The 19,106-nt window shown below is 44.1% G+C and overlaps 1 protein-coding gene across 1 annotated transcript in view; it reads right to left on the bottom strand.

The window, feature by feature from the left end:
• CDHR1 (cadherin related family member 1) overlaps positions 1 to 19,106 on the bottom strand; it is a 54,793-nt gene that overhangs the window by 11,040 nt on the left and 24,647 nt on the right. The window contains exons 10-14 of the mRNA XM_058188020.1: positions 18,015 to 18,115; positions 15,574 to 15,777; positions 13,994 to 14,197; positions 1,551 to 1,715; positions 537 to 604 (exon numbers count right to left, since the gene is read on the bottom strand). Of these exons, the coding sequence (XP_058044003.1) occupies positions 537 to 604; positions 1,551 to 1,715; positions 13,994 to 14,197; positions 15,574 to 15,777; positions 18,015 to 18,115 (742 nt within the window). The remainder of the gene's footprint in view (positions 1 to 536; positions 605 to 1,550; positions 1,716 to 13,993; positions 14,198 to 15,573; positions 15,778 to 18,014; positions 18,116 to 19,106) is intronic.

The following is a 19,106-nucleotide window of genomic DNA, read 5'->3' as shown; positions in this document are numbered from 1 at the left end:
CTTTCAATACTCCAAATGGAGACCTTCAGAATAGTAGCAAGAAATACCGATAATTGCAGCACAAAGCATGCAGTTCATCAGATCTACCGATTACAGAATGAAAGCGTGAAGACTATTCCTTACTGATTGCTCTAGCTCCAGGATTGAACTAGCAGGTTTTGCATTTAATGTCTTTCAGACTCTCCTACGTATCTGCTCCACTCTGGAGATTGCAGTTCAGAAAAACTCTTTCAGCAGTTCACTCTTTCATTTCAAGTAATAGATTTATAATAGACTTTGTTATAGACATTTGATCTGAGCAGGAAAAGGGTACCAGGAACACGTTGTTCCTTCTTTGTTCCTTGCCCAAATTAGAATAAGTTTGGAAAGAAATAGGAATGCAAATTATCCTGCTTGAATATGATGAGCAATTTTCTCTCCTTTTATTACTCCTCACATATGCATTGCTGCATTTTCCCTTAAAATATTCTGCTTATATTAAAATTGTATATATTTATATGCGTGTATGCTTGCAAACAGGCATATTGCAGACTTACAGATCTGTTCCTGTTCCGTAAATTGAGTATTTTAATTCACCCCAGAGGCCTGAATCTGGGTCAATTGCCTGAGGAAGAAAATAATATGATTACGATGGGAAGTTCATTAATATTTATATTATACAGTTCTGAAAACTGTTGCATACCGTGCTGCAGAACAGATCATATTAAAGATTCAATATCGGTTTACATGTAAGTGTAGGGTATTAAAATGGCTATATTTTCAGGGATGAACAATTTTGGGGTAGTAACTTTTCTTTCTGCTACTTCTCCAACCCAAACTGTCACTATAATCTACCTCAGGGAAAGAGGAGGAGTCTGCTTTTATGTATCTGCTTCTTTTTGCAGATTTTTGGAAGATTACTGTGCCTTCTAAAATACAGAAGGTACTGGATCTGATTAATGTCTATCTCCATTGATTTAGATGATAAATATAACAGAGGATGGCACTTTTGAAGAAAATGATGCCAAATAGCTACACTACCAAGTAGGTTAGAACACAGAACGCAAAATGATAGGGTAGGAAGGGACCTTGGAGGTCTTCTGGTCCAACCCCCTGCCCAAGCAGGAGATGCTAGACCATTCCAGACAAATGGCTGTCCAATCTTAAAAACTTCCAGTGTTGCAGCACCCACATCTTCTGGAGGCAAGCTGTTCCACTGATTAATTGTTCTCACTGCCAGGAAATTTCTCTTTATTTCCAGGTTGGAACTCTCTTTAATAATCTTCCATCCATTATTTCTTGTCCTATCTTCAGGAGAATAGGTTCTCCGTGACAGCCCCTCAAATATTGGAAGACTGCTATCATGTCATCCCTTGTCCTTCTCTTTGTTAGTCTAGACATACCCAGTTCCTTCGATTGTTCAAAATTATGGCTTGGCCTCCAGACTTCTTATCATCTTTATTGCTCTGCTCAGCATGCTTTCTAGGGTCTTAACATCTACTGTGTATCATGCATTAATAGGTTGACTATTAAGGAAGGTGTAAGGCTTTGAAAGAATGACGTGTACTTACCGTTACAGCAACTACATTGGAACCCCCGGGAGAATTCTCTGGAATCTTGGCAATGTAGTACTCAGATGAAAATTGGGGGATGTTATCATTCGTGTCCAGGAGATGGATCACAATATCAGCCGTTGAACTAAACTTCTCAGGGGTGTTCACTTCTACTGCAAGAAGCTAAGGCAGTAAACAGAGAAGAAAGAATTTGCTCTTTTAAAGCAAATGAAAGGCTTTCCTTTCTAACAGATTAACATTGGTGTTCAAATGGTTATAGGGAAAAGCCATCATTCATTGCCGTGCATTATAGGTGGCTTTGGATCCTTTTCCTCCATAAATAAATGGACCTGTATAATATTTTTGACTCATATTTGGAGCTCATTTATTCAGTTGTAGGACTTGTGAGCAAAACAGGTCACATTTTGGTCCAGATTTATACAGAAATATTGAAAATATCGAACAGGTGGGCCAGCTTTTAAGCACCATCGTGTATATGGTAAAAGAAACAGATAAAGAAATGTTTCCAAGAGTTGTTAAACGAAGAAGCTTGTAAGTGCATGTGTGTAAGTAGCATGTAAAGGTGCATCAAAAGTCACTAGTTAGGACCTATACTAGGACCTACCTAGTGGCAATGAGGGAAGCGAGGCGCTCCTACGCCTCCACCCTCATTGCGTCGGCAGATAACCGCCCTGCCGCCCTGTTTCGGGTGACCCGCTCTCTCCTACATCAGGAGGTGCGGGATGACCCTTTGCAGGGACGAGCCGAAGAGTTTAGTGGTTATCTATTCGATAAAATCGCTCTGATGAGGGACGGTCTGGACGAATTTGGGATGATCAAGCGAGGAGAGGAGGCACGTCTTGTTGAGCACATTTGGGATGAGTTTGACCCTGTGGCTCCGAGGGCGTGGACAGGTTGTTGGGGAGGCTCCATGGCACGACATGTTTACTGGACCCGTGCCCTTCCTGGCTGGTACTGGCCACTCAGGCGGTGACACGAGGCTGGCTCCAGAGGATTATCAACGCTTCTTTGTTGGATGGGGTTTTCCCTGCCGCCTTGAAAGAGGCGGTGGTGAGACCCCTCCTTAAGAAGCCCTCTTTGGACCCAGCTATTTTGGCTAATTATCGTCCAGTCTCCAACCTTCGCTTTGTTGCGGAGGTTGTAGGGGGGGGCGTGGCGCGGCAGCTGCCCCAACACCTGGATGAAGATGTCTATCTAGACCCGTTCCAGTCCGGCTTCCGACCCGGATACAGCACGGAGACAGCTTTGGTCGCATTGGTGGATGATCTCTGGAGGGCCAGGGACAGGGGATATTCCTCTGCCCTGGTCCTATTAGACCTCTCAGCGTTGATACCATCGATCATGGTATCCTGCTGCGCGGTTGGGGGATTGGGAGTGGGAGGCACCGTATCGGTGGTTCTCCTCCTATCTCTCCGACCGGTCGAGCGGTGTTGACAGGGGGCAGAGGTCGACCGCGAGGGGCCTCACTTGTGGGGTCCCACAGGTCGATCTCTCGCCCTGCTGTTCAACATCTACATGAAACCGTTGGGTGAGATCATCAGTGGTTTGAGGGTGAGATACCAGCAGTGCGCTGGCGACACCCAGCTGTACTTTTCACCCGGACCACCCCAATGAAGTTGTTGAAGTGCTGTCCGGTGTTTGGAGGCTGTCGGGTCTGGATGGGGAGAAACAGGCTCAAGCTTAATCCTCCAAGGCCGGAGTGGCTGTGGATGCCGGCACGATTCAGTCAGCTGCAGCCGTGGCTGGCTGTTGGAGGCGAGTTACTGGCCCCAAAGGATAGGGTGCGCAACTTGGGTGTCCTTCTGAATGATCGGCTGTCGTTTGAAGACCATTTGGCCGTCTCCAGGAGGGCCTTCCACCAGGTTCGCCTGGTTGCAGTTGCGCCTTCCTTGATCAGGATGCCTTATGCACAGTCACTCATGTCGTTACCTCGCTTGGATTACTGTAATGCTCTCTACATGGGGCTCCCCTGAAGTGCGCTCGGAGGCTTCAGTTAGTCAGAATGCAGCTGCGCGGGTGATAGAGGGAGCTACGTAGCTCCCATGTAACACCGCTCCTCGCAGACTGCACTGGCTGCCTGTGGCCTTCGGGTGCACTTTAAGGTGTTGGTCATGACCTTTAAAGCGCTCCATGGCTTAGGACCTGGGTACTTACAGGACCGCCTGCTGTTACCATCGCCTCCCACCGACCGTGCGCTCCCACAGAGGGACTTCTCAGGGTGCCGTCCGCCAAACAATGTCGGCTGGCGGCCCCAGGAAGGGCCTTCTCTGTGGGGCTCCCACTCTGGAGCAAGCTTCCCCGGGTTTCGCCAAATACCTGACCTTGGACATTTAGTCATGAACTCAAGACTCACCTTTTTATCCATCGGTGCTGGCTTAAATCGGGATTTTAATCTTAAATTTATTAATTTTAAACGGGGTTTTAGTATGGTAAATTTTAATCATTGGACTAATTTAAATAAGTTTTTTAAATCGTATTTTAAATCTGTATATTGTATTGCCGGTTTTTTATTATGCCTGTACACCGCCCTGAGTCCTTCGGGAGAAGGGCGGTATAAAAATCAAATAAAATAAATAAATAAAATAAATAAATACCAAATGTTTGACCTGCTTCTATTTGGGAAGTCTGCCCTCTCAGCTGATCAAATCAATTCTTTTTTGAAAATGATCTATGGCTCAGAGTTCTTTCCTCAGAGAAATAACAAATTAAATTGTCCTTGCAATAGTCTCTCCCTAAGAATTACCTTGGTATTCTCGGATGAAAACTTGCAGGTTAAGGGTATCAGAAATACGAGATCCCACCATTTCTGAGATATCCATATTTTGTGTGTAAAATTTAACATGTGGATCTGGTGGTGTGAAAGAGCATTGCTCCACTTCTCGTGCAGTCTCTGTCCATAAACAAGACCTTCATTCCCACGTGCAATGGCCTCCTCACCCAAATTCCTTTCCATCAGGATTCCTGCACGATTCTAGGAAATAATGCATCTACTTTAAAGTGACACAGTGGGATCCTCGCTGCTCTCTGACCTTGGTGGTTTTCTTGCACATATTTTATTACCAAACTTGGTAACATCATCAGTGTTAGTAAGGAGTGGGTTTTGCAGAGTGGAGGAGGAGGAGGAGGAGGAGGGAAGGAGAAGGAGGAGAAGGGGAGGAAGAGGAGAAAGAAAAAGAAAGAAAAAAGGAAGGAAGGAAGGATGGAAGGAAGGAAGGAAAAGAAAGAGACTAAAGTGTCATTGGTGCTCTTTGTGCTTGATGGTTTTCTTGCAGACATTTCATTACCAATCTAGGTAGCATCATCAGTGCTAAAGTAACACAGTCAAGTGCTAAATAACTTTCCCACACTCTGAAGCACCTTTTCAAGACTGAACCCAAAGCACTGTATCACCTGGTTTTATAGGGTGCAGGATGAAATTATTACCCTTGGCAAATCAACAATAAACAAATCAGGCCAAAATGCACCAAGAATAATGATGTTTTGCAGCCTCCGCTTCAGGATGCAGTTCTATTTTCATTGGGCTGCTTTTTGTCACAGGAGCACCAACGGTTTATTTATTAAATGTATTTATTTATTTATTTATCCAATTTACCAGCCACGTCTTACCTCAGGGTGATTCTGGGCGCCTTACAATAACAGTTGCGAGATTCCATCCCAAAGGTTATTATTTTTCACTTCAGGAAGGACACTAAGTTTTCTATTATTTAGTTATCACATTTCTCTAGCTGTTCATTTCACGAGGGTCATTCTGAGTGGGGTGCAGTGAAATAATGGAGACTAATAAATAATGGATAGCCAGTTGGAGTAGTGGTTAAAGTATTGGGCTAGAAACGGTGAGTTCCAGTCCTCCTTTAGACACGGAAGATGGCTGGGCCTGTCCCTCTCTCTCAGCCCAACCCGTTGCAGGGTTGTTATGTGAGAAAAATTAGGAGACATAACTTGAATTATTTTGAGTGGTCCAAAATAAAGAGAGAATATGTCTCTCTTTATGTCTACTAAAAAAATAATACAGTCATGTTAGGCCAATGTTTAATTATGGACTCCTTGTCCACAGACTAGATTTGATTTTCAATCATTGCAAATAGTACATGTAGATTAAGTAAGCAAATCTGAAGTTTTCTGCTTGGGTTAGTTCAGGTTGAAGCTACTCTTGGAGGTTTCCATGGTAACCCTTATCACTTTTTCTGGGGAGACACTGCAGAGCACTGGGAGGTCTTCAGTAAATTATTATGCAAATGAATCCCATTGCTCTGCTTAAAGGAAGCAGCGCTTACCCCAGCTATGATTATTTTTCAAAGTCACGATCTGGGATGGCTTACCTGCAGAAGGATTTGGACATGAAAATGAAAGAAGGAACCAGCTAGCGCATATATTTCACCAAGCAATGGAGCAAATTAGTGATGCTATCATCAAGAGAGGGCAACCTTGACCCAAAGAAAGGCCATAAGGCTACCCGGACACTATCAAGCCCAAAACCAACCTAGAAACACAGAAATCTATAGAAAGCTCAGATCTCCTCCCCATGATCCAATGTGCACGCCAACATCCTGATGGAATAGAGAGTCAACCTCTTCTCCAAAGCCCTTGAACGCAGGACAAGAAGCAACGGATGGAGAGAACCAATCTAGACCTAAGGAGAAATTTCCTGACCATGAGAACAATTAACCAGTGGAACGACTTGCCTCTAGAGGTTGTGGGTACTGCATCACTGGAGGTTTCCACGAAGAGACTGGACAGCCACTTGTCTGGAATGGAATAGGGCCTCCTGCTGACTAGGTGGCTAAGATACTGAGCTTGTTGATCAGGCAGGTTGGCAGTTCAGCGGTTCGAATCCCTAGTACAGGTCTCTGAAGACCTCCCAGTGCTCTGCAGTGTCTCCCCAGAAAAAGTGATAAGGGTTACCATGGAAACCTTCAAGAGTAGCTTCAACCTGAACTAACCCAAGCAGAAAACTTCAGATTTGCTTACTTAATCTACATGTACTATTTGCAATGATTGAAAATCAAATCTAGTCTGTGGACAAGGAGTCCATAATTAAACATTGGCCTAACATGACTGTATTATTTTTTTAGTAGACATAAAGAGAGACATATTCTCTCTTTATTTTGGACCACTCAAAATAATTCAAGTTATGTCTCCTAATTTTTCTCACATAACAACCCTGCAACGGGTTGGGCTGAGAGAGAGGGACAGGCCCAGCCATCTTCCGTGTCTAAAGGAGGACTGGAACTCACCGTTTCTAGCCCAATACTCCAACTGGCTATCTATAGTCTCCATTATTTCACTGCACCCCACTCAGAATGACCCTCGTGAAATGAACAGCTAGAGAAATGTGATAACTAAATAATAGAAAACTTAGTGTCCTTCCTGAAGTGAAAAATAATAACCTTTGGGATGGAATCTCGCAACTGTTATTGTAAGGCGCCCAGAATCACCCTGAGGTAAGACGTGGCTGGTAAATTGGATAAATAAATAAATAAATACATTTAATAAATAAACCGTTGGTGCTCCTGTGACAAAAAGCAGCCCAATGAAAATAGAACTGCATCCTGAAGCGGAGGCTGCAAAACATCATTATTCTTGGTGCATTTTGGCCTGATTTGTTTATTGTTGATTTGCCAAGGGTAATAATTTCATCCTGCACCCTATAAAACCAGGTAATACAGTCATGTTAGGCCAATGTTTAATTATGGACTCCTTGTCCACAGACTAGATTTGATTTTCAATCATTGCAAATAGTACATGTAGATTAAGTAAGCAAATCTGAAGTTTTCTGCTTGGGTTAGTTCAGGTTGAAGCTACTCTTGAAGGTTTCCATGGTAACCCTTATCACTTTTTCTGGGGAGACACTGCAGAGCACTGGGAGGTCTTCAGTAAATTATTATGCAAATGAATCCCATTGCTCTGCTTAAAGGAAGCAGCGCTTACCCCAGCTATGATTATTTTTCAAAGTCACGATCTGGGATGGCTTACCTGCAGAAGGATTTGGACATGAAAATGAAAGAAGGAACCAGCTAGCGCATATATTTCACCAAGCAATGGAGCAAATTAGTGATGCTATCATCAAGAGAGGGCAACCTTGACCCAAAGAAAGGCCATAAGGCTACCCGGACACTATCAAGCCCAAAACCAACCTAGAAACACAGAAATCTATAGAAAGCTCAGATCTCCTCCCCATGATCCAATGTGCACGCCAACATCCTGATGGAATAGAGAGTGTAATGTATTACTGTAAGTTTTGGCGGGAGTTTTAGGCGGGAAATATCTCGTTTCTGATTGGATGCAGCCTCAGGCTGAAGTGTATATAAGGAGAGGTTTTTCTCCAGAGTTTTGCTGGGTCACACTATATTAAAGAGCTGTTGTCACTAACCTGGTCTCCTGCCTCGTCAATACCCAAACTTAACATTGGCGACGAAGGTGGGATCTTGAGGCAGAGCACCAGAACAGAGCTGAACTCACTACGAGAATCAAACCCAGCAAGGTGATAGCGAATGCAGCGATGACCGGCTACACGCCACCCACTCCGTTTGACCCTGCCCAGGAGACATGGGGAATATATGACCCGTTTGAAAGTTTCCTGGAGGCAAGCGAGCTACAGGAGTCTCCGACAACCGCAAACGGGCTTACTTCATAAGCCACTGTGGGTCAGCAGTCATCGCCGTCGCAGAAGCCCTAGCGAGCCAACACCGCTACACTCCGTATCGTGGCAGACCCTTCAGACCCTCCTGAAGAATCACTCGCACCAGCCCGTCCAAATCGTTCGTGAGTGCGAGTTTGGGGCGCAGGCAACAAGAAGGCGAGTCTATCAGCGACTACATGGCAGCCCTGAGACAAGCCTCCAAGCATTGCAGTACCGCGATCTGGACGAAGAGCTGCTGGAACAACTTATACGGGGGTCAGAGACATCCGTTTGAGGAGACGGTTGCTAGCCAAGAGCAACCTGACATTGTAAACGCTCTGGACGAAGCCAGAGCCCATGAGATGTCAACCATGCAGCAGACACCTTACAAAGCGACTCACGCCGATGGCGGGCGCAAAGCCGAGCACAGTCCACCACGAAGAAACCTATCGTGAGTCAACCAGCGAAGAGGAGGAAGAAGTCCACTACACGGAAAATCGACAAGGAAGACCGGAGGAATGCGGAAGTTGCGGGCGACATCAGCGCCAAAGATGTAAGTTCAGGGCGCCATTTGCGGCGGTGTGAAAGGAAGGGCACCTGGCTCAAGTCTGCCGAGCACCCCAACCTTCCGCCGAAAATTCAAATCGGCCAATCAGAGCGGCTCTGAGTCAGAGATGCAAACCCCACATTCCGAAATTTCAAACCAGCCAATCAGAGCGCGAGATCGGCGAGGCGACCAGCGATTGGCCAGGAAAGAAAGAGCGCAGTCAAACCGAATGACTGTTACCATAGACCACGCAGCTACCCGCATCGAAGAAAAGATCTTCACAAACCCGACAATTGAAGGCGTACCGTGCCGACTGGAAGTAGACACAGGATCAGCTATCACAATCATGTCCTGGGACACTTTTGTGAAAGCCTTGCCGCACATCGCAAAGCGCAAGCTACAGAAACAACGGCTCCGGGTGCAGGATTACCAGGGCAACCGCATCCCTGTTCGAGGGACAACGACCGTCGAGGTCAAGTACGGGACATACGAAAAGACCCTGCCCATCACGTTAGTCGAGGAACCTTGCCAAGCTTGCTGGGGCTAGACTGGTTCAGGCGTTGGGAATGGGGTGACTGGCGTCCACGGAGCGGATGCAACCTGCAAAACGCCCTACTGGAGGAATTCGCAGGCGTATTCGAGGACCGTTTAGGCAAGTACAAGGGACCCCTATCTCCTTCAATTTAGACCCCCAAATAGCTCCCATTAGGTTAAAGGCAAGGAGGGTCCCTTTTGCACTCAAACCTAAAATCGACAAAGAGTTAGATAAATTAGTCAGCCAGGGGATACTAGTGCCAGTTGACCATGCCAAATGGGAGACGCCAATCGTCACCCCTATAAAACCAGACGGGTCCATAAGAATTTGCGCTGATTACAAGGCTACCTTGAACAAAGCATTGCAAAAGCGCCTACCCAGTTCCAGTAGTGCAACACTTATTGCACCCAGTAGGGCACGGACAAGTTTTCGCCAAATTAGACTTGGCACAAGCGTACCAACAGCTACCCGTAGATGCTAGCACAGCTGAGGCCCAGACCATTGTAACGCAGCGGGGTGCCTTTAAGTGCACCCGGTTACAGTACGGGTGAGTGTGGCCCGGGCTATTCAAAATTTGATGGAGCGGCTCCTACAAGGGTTACCGGAGTCGTACCCTATTCGATGATGTGTTGGTATCAGGGAAGATTTAAGAGAACTGGGGAAGCGATTAAGGAAAGTTTTGGCCATTTTAGGTCGGCAGGATTAAAAGTCAAAGCAAGCAAGTGTCAGATAGGGGTCGAATCTGTTGAATTTTGGGCTATAGAATAGACAAAAAGGATTCACCCCACTGAGAGCAAAGTCAAGGCGATAAAGAGCCCCAGCACCCAAAAACAAGACAGAACTCCAGGCTTTCCTGGGTCTGGTAAACTTTTACGCCGTGTTTTTAAAAGACAAGGCAACCGTTGCTGAACCGCTGCATAAATTGCTTGGAAAAACACTGCTTGGTCGTGGGGAAGTCAGAGAATAGGGCATTTGAGGCAGTAAAAGTTTGCTATCAAGCGATAGCCTGTTAATACAATACAACAACAGACTGCCGTTAGTATTGGTTTGTGATCGTCCCCTATGGAGTAGGAGCTGTACTTAGCCACAGACTCCCAAACGGCACTGAAGCCCCTATAGCGTTCTATTCACGAACGATGTCCCGGCTGAGAGGAATTACAGCCAGCTAGATAGGGAGGCTCTACAATAGTGTCAGGGTGAAAAATTTCACGAATCGTTTTGGGAGAGATTTGAAATTGTCACTGATCACAGACCGCTATTGGGGTTACTGGCTGGCGACCGCCCAACGCCAGTAGCACTCTCACCTAGACTGACCAGATGGACTATTTTTTGACCGCATACTCCTACAAGCTGCAGCATCGGCCTGGAAAGGAGCTGGGGCATGCGGACGCATTGAGCAGATGCCCATTGCCGGGAAATCGAGGACCCACCCGGGCACACCGTTCTACTAATTGACTCTTTGGACTCTGGGCCAGTCACATCGCAGGAAGTGGCTCGGGCCTCCTACCGGGACGTTGTTTTAAGGACTGTAATCAGTTGGGTTCAAAGGGATGGCCAGCTGCCCGGGCGACGTTTCAAGGAATTTGTAAAGAAAAGAATTGTCTGTGCAAGGGGTGCCTGCTCTGGGGGATAGGGTGGTAGTTCCAGAGAAGCTGAGAAAAAGTTCTGGAACTCCTGCATGAGGGTCACCCAGGAATTGTGAGGATGAAGGGTTTGGCTAGGAGCTATGTCTGGTGGCCCCTAATGGACAGGGAAATCAGTGACAGGGTTGGCCGATGCCAAGTATGTCAGGAATCCAGACCACTACCACCCACGGCCCCAGTTTTGGAGTGGGAGAAACCCCAAGGCCCTTGGTCCCGCATACACATTGATTTTGCCGGCCCTTCCACGGCCAAACATTTCTAATTGTGGTGGATGCATTCTCCAAATGGCTGGAGATCATCCTAATGAAATCCACAACCCGGAGCTGTCATCTCAGCACTAAAACACCTTTTCGCCACGCAGACTGCGGACACCCTCGTGTCCGATAACGCCCACAGTTCACCGCAGCATTATTTGAAGGGTACCTGGCTGAAGAGGGCATCCGACATGCCCTCTCAGCGCCGTTCCACCCTCGTCGAGCGGCCTTGCTGAGCGTTTTGTCGGTGCGAAGAAGCGCTATCACGAAGCGGCCCGGCGATTGGCAGGCACAAATCGGCGCATTCCTAACCGTCAACACAGGACCCCCTGTGTGGCCACCGGCCGCAGCCCAGCCGAGCTATTAATGGGGCGGAAGCTACGGTGCCCGCTAGACCGGCTACACCGAACTACGTACAGGACGGGTTCAAAACAAAACCAGATAGAATCCGAGAGTTAAACATAGGAGACTCAGTGTGGGCACATAATTACAGCGACGGCCCTAACTGGAAGAGGGGATAGTCATAGACAAACGGGCCCCAAATCTTATCTAGTGGAACTAGACGATGGCAGAATCTGGGCGCCACATAGATCAATTAAGAAACAGATTGAGCGATAAGGCAGAATTAGGCGAGAACAGCCCTGACTATGATTTAATTAACCCCACAGCTGACGGCGCCAAGAACAAACAGAAAGCGTAAGCAAAGAACCAAACAGAGACTTATCTGAGTCAGGCGAGGTCCAGCGACACCCTCCGGTCCCTCTAGAGGACAGCAGGTCCGAGCGGCGAATAATCCAGGGCGGATGGCGGGAGGAGGAGCTCAGAGGAACCAAAAGACCCTCCGGCAAGCTCGACTCAACTCCAGAAAGTGAACTGCGCAGGTCCGGGAGAGTCAGGAGACGCCCCACGTACCTGCAGGACTACGTAGAGAAGTAATATGCAAATATTGGCAAAGTGCCTTCTGGGAGGGAAGGAGTGTAATGTATTACTGTAAGTTTTGGCGGGAGTTTTAGGCGGGAAATATCTCGTTTCTGATTGGATGCAGCCTCAGGCTGAAGTGTATATAAGGAGAGGTTTTTCTCCAGAGTTTTGCTGGGTCACACTATATTAAAGAGCTGTTGTCACTAACCTGGTCTCCTGCCTCGTCAATACCCAAACTTAACAGAGAGTCAACCTCTTCTCCAAAGCCCTTGAACGCAGGACAAGAAGCAACGGATGGAGAGAACCAATCTAGACCTAAGGAGAAATTTCCTGACCATGAGAACAATTAACCAGTGGAACGACTTGCCTCTAGAGGCTGTGGGTACTGCATCACTGGAGGTTTCCACGAAGAGACTGGACAGCCACTTGTCTGGAATGGAATAGGGCCTCCTGCTGACTAGGTGGCTAAGACACTGAGCTTGTTGATCAGGCAGGTTGGCAGTTCAGCGGTTCGAATCCCTAGTACAGGTCTCTGAAGACCTCCCAGTGCTCTGCAGTGTCTCCCCAGAAAAAGTGATAAGGGTTACCATGGAAACCTTCAAGAGTAGCTTCAACCTGAACTAACCCAAGCAGAAAACTTCAGATTTGCTTACTTAATCTACATGTACTATTTGCAATGATTGAAAATCAAATCTAGTCTGTGGACAAGGAGTCCATAATTAAACATTGGCCTAACATGACTGTATTATTTTTTTAGTAGACATAAAGAGAGACATATTCTCTCTTTATTTTGGACCACTCAAAATAATTCAAGTTATGTCTCCTAATTTTTCTCACATAACAACCCTGCAACGGGTTGGGCTGAGAGAGAGGGACAGGCCCAGCCATCTTCCATGTCTAAAGGAGGACTGAAACTCACCGTTTCTAGCCCAATACTTTAACCACTACTCCAACTGGCTATCTATAGTCTCCATTATTTCACTGCACCCCACTCAGAATGACCCTCGTGAAATGAACAGCTAGAGAAATGTGATAACTAAATAATAGAAAACTTAGTGTCCTTCCTGAAGTGAAAAATAATAACCTTTGGGATGGAATCTCGCAACTGTTATTGTAAGGCGCCCAGAATCACCCTGAGGTAAGACGTGGCTGGTAAATTGGATAAATAAATAAATAAATACATTTAATAAATAAACCGTTGGTGCTCCTGTGACAAAAAGCAGCCCAATGAAAATAGAACTGCATCCTGAAGCGGAGGCTGCAAAACATCATTATTCTTGGTGCATTTTGGCCTGATTTGTTTATTGTTGATTTGCCAAGGGTAATAATTTCATCCTGCACCCTATAAAACCAGGTGATACAGTGCTTTGTATCACACAGGTCTCCTGCGTGAGCAGGGGGTTGGACTAGATGACCTCCAAGGTCCCTTCTGTTACTGTTACTGTTTTGTTTGAGCAGAGGGTTGGATTAGAAGACCTCCAAGGTCCCTTCCACCTCTATCCTGTAGCCTGTGACATTGCCATGCACACATGCAAGGGGTGGAGTTTGTACAGTGATGTCATAAAGTGTATTTAGTAACCTGATTCTCATCATGATCATGTTTGGAAAGCAAACAATGGCCTTAAACAGCCGTTTATTTGTAGTGATATTTTTTTTCCAAGTTGGATTTGTTTTTCAACATGCTCTACAATTGCTAAAATGGTTTTGATGATTTCAGATTCTGCATGCTTGATCGCCTGTTTTTCTTGTGCTTTTGGACCCAGATAGCATCTTAGAACCGTGTGAACCACAGCATTATGTTCACATGCTTATAAGAGACGGGATCCTTTGGCTTTGCTAACCAGGTTTTGGCATGTAGTATGTTGTGTGAACCCAGTCCTGATACCAGGAGGAGGAAGATAGAAGTTGGATGCCTACTGACCTGATCTGAGTCATTGACCATAATTTTGAGGCCCCTCAAGGTTTCACCTTCCAGTGGGTGCTCATAGATGGTCAGCTCAAATTGGTTCTGTGGTCCATTTTCTCCATAGAAGGTCGGTGGGTGATTGTTAAGGTCTACCACTCTGATGATGACCGTGGTAGATGCATGAGCAGTCTCGTTGTCTTCCGAACCAATTTCAGAAGCCTACGGCAAACAGGAAAGGATAAGGGTTACCATGGAAACCTTCAAGAGTAGCTTCAACCTGAACTAACCCAAGCAGAAAACTTCAGATTTGCTTACTTAATCTACATGTACTATTTGCAATGATTGAAAATCAAATCTAGTCTGTGGACAAGGAGTCCATAATTAAACATTGGCCTAACATGACTGTATTATTTTTTTAGTAGACATAAAGAGAGACATATTCTCTCTTTATTTTGGACCACTCAAAATAATTCAAGTTATGTCTCCTAATTTTTCTCACATAACAACCCTGCAACGGGTTGGGCTGAGAGAGAGGGACAGGCCCAGCCATCTTCCATGTCTAAAGGAGGACTGGAACTCACCGTTTCTAGCCCAATACTTTAACCACTACTCCAACTGGCTATCTATAGTCTCCATTATTTCACTGCACCCCACTCAGAATGACCCTCGTGAAATGAACAGCTAGAGAAATGTGATAACTAAATAATAGAAAACTTAGTGTCCTTCCTGAAGTGAAAAATAATAACCTTTGGGATGGAATCTCGCAACTGTTATTGTAAGGCGCCCAGAATCACCCTGAGGTAAGACGTGGCTGGTAAATTGGATAAATAAATAAATAAATACATTTAATAAATAAACCGTTGGTGCTCCTGTGACAAAAAGCAGCCCAATGAAAATAGAACTGCATCCTGAAGCGGAGGCTGCAAAACATCATTATTCTTGGTGCATTTTGGCCTGATTTGTTTATTGTTGATTTGCCAAGGGTAATAATTTCATCCTGCACCCTATAAAACCAGGTGATACAGTGCTTTGTATCACACAGGTCTCCTGCGTGAGCAGGGGGTTGGACTAGATGACCTCCAAGGTCCCTTCTGTTACTGTTACTGTTTTGTTTGAGCAGAGGGTTGGATTAGAAGACCTCCAAGGTCCCTTCCACCTCTATCCTGTAGCCTGTGACATTGCCATGCACACATGCAAGGGGTGGAGTTTGTACAGTGATGTCATAAAGTGTATTTAGTAACCTGATTCTCATCATGGTCATGTTTGGAAAGCAAACAATGGCCTTAAACAGCCGTTTATTTGTAGTGATATTTTTTTTTCAAGTTGGATTTGTTTTTCAACATGCTCTACAATTGCTAAAATGGTTTTGATGATTTCAGATTCTGCACGCTTGATCGCCTGTTTTTCTTGTGCTTTTGGACCCAGATAGCATCTTAGAACCGTGTGAACCACTGTGTGAACCACAGCATTATGTTCACATGCTTATAAGAGACAGGATCCTTTGGCTTTGCTAACCAGGTTTTGGCATGTAGTATGTTGTGTGAACCCAGTCCTGATACCAGGAGGAGGAAGATAGAAGTTGGATGCCTACTGACCTGATCTGAGTCATTGACCATAATTTTGAGGCCCCTCAAGGTTTCACCTTCCAGTGGGTGCTCATAGATGGTCAGCTCAAATTGGTTCTGTGGTCCATTTTCTCCATAGAAGGTCGGTGGGTGATTGTTAAGGTCTACCACTCTGATGATGACCGTGGTAGATGCATGAGCAGTCTCGTTGTCTTCCGAACCAATTTCAGAAGCCTACGGCAAACAGGAAAGGAAAAAGGGTGAGGAATCTTGCCCTCTCTACCCCACCCTCCCTTGCGGTCTCATGTTGTCTTGTGGATGCTGTTCCTTCTGCAAGACTTCTGTGACTTAGCAATAGTCGAAATTTATTTGGGAAGCCAAGCAGGACACAGTGCGAGGCAGCTGTTAGAATCCACAATGATGTTAAATGTATCATTTTTGCAATGGTCTCTTTGCTGACGATGTCAAACTATTTAACACCACCGACAATACATCTACCATTCAAAAAGACCTTGATCTTCTAACTGCTTGGTCTAAAACTAGGCAACTCCAAATCTCAACCAGCAAATGCTCAGTCTTACATATTGGAAAAAAGAACCCAAACACTAAGTACATGCTTGATGGACATTACCTTACAGATGACCTCCACCCTGTTAAAGACCTTGGATTTTTCATATCCAATGACCTAAGTGCCAAAGCCCACTGCAACTACATAGCAAAAAAGGCTCTAAGAGTTGTAAACCTAATCTTGCGTAGCTTCTTTTCCAAAAACACTACACTACTAACCAGAGCATATAAAACATTTGCTAGACCAATTTTAGAATACAGCTCGCCTGTCTGGAACCCTCACCACATTTCTGACATCAATACAATTGAATGTGTCCAGAAATATTTTACAAGAAGAGTTCTTCATTCCTCTGAAAACAACAAAATACCTTATCCCATCAGACTTGAAATCCTAGGCTTAGAAAACTTGGAACTCTGCCACCTTCGACAAGACCTAAATTTAACTCATAGAATCATCTATTGCAATGTCTTTCCTGTTAAAGACTACTTCAGCTTCAATCACAACAATACAGGAGCACACAATAGATTTAAGCTTAATGTGAACTGCTCCAATCTTGATTGCAGAAAATATGACTTCTGTAACAGAATCATCAGTGCTTGGAACACTTTACCTGACTCTGTGGTCTCTTCCCATAATCCCAAAAGCTTTAACCAAAAACTTTCTACTATTGACCTCACCCCATTCCTAAGAGGACCATGCTTATACTTCCTTATATTTCCTCATATATATGTTTATATACTATATAATCATTTTGCGTGATGCTTGTGTATATTGTTGTGACAAAAATAAATAAATAAAATAAAATAAAAATAAACATGTAAAAGATTGGCTAGTGAGACAGGCGGCATATACATTAAATAAATATATAAAGGTTGCTTTCTGCCCCTTGCAGATGCCATGAAACCAGATAAATTTGGAAGAGAGCAGATTAATTACTCAACAAACACATGAAGATAATTTTTTTAAAAAATAAATGTTCAAACAAGTGATAAGATGAAATAGTAATTTACTAAAAACCTTTAGTGTAATTTGGTTAACCCCCTTTCTTTTTAAAATAATTATTAAAATTTTAAGCCAGAAAGATAAAAGCTATAGAGCATAATTAAGAAAGTGAGGAGGGAGGGAGGGAAGAAGGAAGGGAGAAAAAAAGAAAGAAGGAAAAAAAGAAAGGAAGACAGGGATAGAGAAAGAAGGGAGGAAGGGAGGGAGGGAAGGAAAGAAGCCAAAAATACAGAAAAAAATAAATAAGAAATGACTTCCAGTTTTCTTCTGTAACATTGAAAGTAGAAATTTAATTTGACTTCTTACATTATGGTTAGAAGATAACTTTCATTTTTTCCTGTCTACTGTTTTTTCTAATAATCAAACCCATCATTATTTTCTGTTTTACTCACAAAGGCTCTTTCATGTTCTTTCCTCTTCTTTTGATTCAAAATCACACATGCTGTGTAAGTTGAAAGTTGTTAAAACTGCAAACTAGATATCTCATTACCTCAACGTGTGCTCTGACTACACATTCCCTTAGAACTGAGGTCTTGAAAATAGGGATTTTTTTTTGTCCTACTCTCATCAACTTTAACATGCTGTGTGATTTTTTATTTTTTTTGCTCATGCTGCTTCCTCAAACCTAGCTGTAATACTTTCATGACCTACTTTAGATGCACATGAACAAATTTAGCTATTTATTCCATGATCGCTGGGGTTATGATTAAATAGGATCAGGGTTTTGTTGTGCCAATGACCTTTTTGGTAGATGCAGTACAGACTGATGTTCTTGATGCTTCAGTTCTCTGGGTAGTGATAGTGTGTGCTATCTTTACAGATGTTGAAATTCTGCACAGTATAAATCCATCACAATCATGGCAAGACTAGAAGTTTATGGTGAGAAAGTAAGACAAAGTACCTGGACTTTCAATTCATATACTTCTTTCTTCAGTTTAGTTGGGTTTTTAACAACAGAAATAGCTCCCGTTGCATTATTTATTTCAAATGAATCTTCACTTCCTGTGAAAAACAAAGATATGCAAGGTTAGCCCTGTGGAAATTTTAGCTCTCTAGAAAGAAGAGTCACGCAATCCTGTTGTCATGATGCAACTAGTTGAACCCAGCAGCTAATGGCCTTGGATGGGGGTCAAACCACAGAACAATGAAGTTACGTGGATTTCCCCAAAGGCCTTCCTCTCTGGAGAATTGGAAGGGATCTCAGAAGATATCTAATGCCTATGTCAAGGGAGAAGATCTGAAATCTGAAAGGTGTAAAGAATCCAAGAGGTAATCTGTACTTCGATAGTTTTCTTGGTTTCTGAAGACAGACATGAAAGCAGTCTTAGATTACCTCTTTGCTTTTAAGAAAAAAATTGGTTTGGACTTAACATAGAGATCATTTGAGCAGATCTGTTAAAATAAATAGGCTTCAGGATGGCTATGAATGAATTAGATTGTGTTCCTTTCAGCCTGTGCTAAACATAATTGCATCCTCATTCAGCTTATTGTGATGAAATGGACATGCCCTCCATTCCTTCTTCTTTCAAAAACATTTTTTCTGCTCAAATCTTTCTGGGAAAAGCAGAAGATAGGTGTAGTTTTAAAATATACATTTTAAATTTCAGTAAATCAAAGGAAAGAGATTTCAGGATCCTGGAGAACAATAAGCAAAACTATCTCTAAAAACCCAATTTAGGATAGAGATAATACTTTTTCTCAAACGAAATTGAGACTATGAATAATTAACCCTGTTTCTTTCTCTCTCAGAGAGCTTCAGTTGGGTTGAGGGAGATGGACCAGGCCCTAAATCAGCCGTGGATTTTGCTCGGAAGGGAAAATCAAGAAATTTTATTATTCTTCCCAGAGAAAGGGCAAAAAAAAAAAAAGAGCTGGAAGGGACCTTGGAGGTCTTCTAATCCAACCCTTTGCTCAAAGAGGAGTCCCTACACCATTTTAGACAAATGGTTGTCCAATCTTTTCCTAAAAACCTGCAATATTGGAGCACCCACAA

The sequence above is a fragment of the Ahaetulla prasina genome, chromosome 6 (assembly GCF_028640845.1).
Source record: "Ahaetulla prasina isolate Xishuangbanna chromosome 6, ASM2864084v1, whole genome shotgun sequence".
Lineage (NCBI taxonomy): Eukaryota > Metazoa > Chordata > Lepidosauria > Squamata > Colubridae > Ahaetulla > Ahaetulla prasina.
The sequence above is the reverse complement of the archived record's forward strand: the minus strand, read 5'-3'. Positions and strand labels throughout refer to the sequence as shown.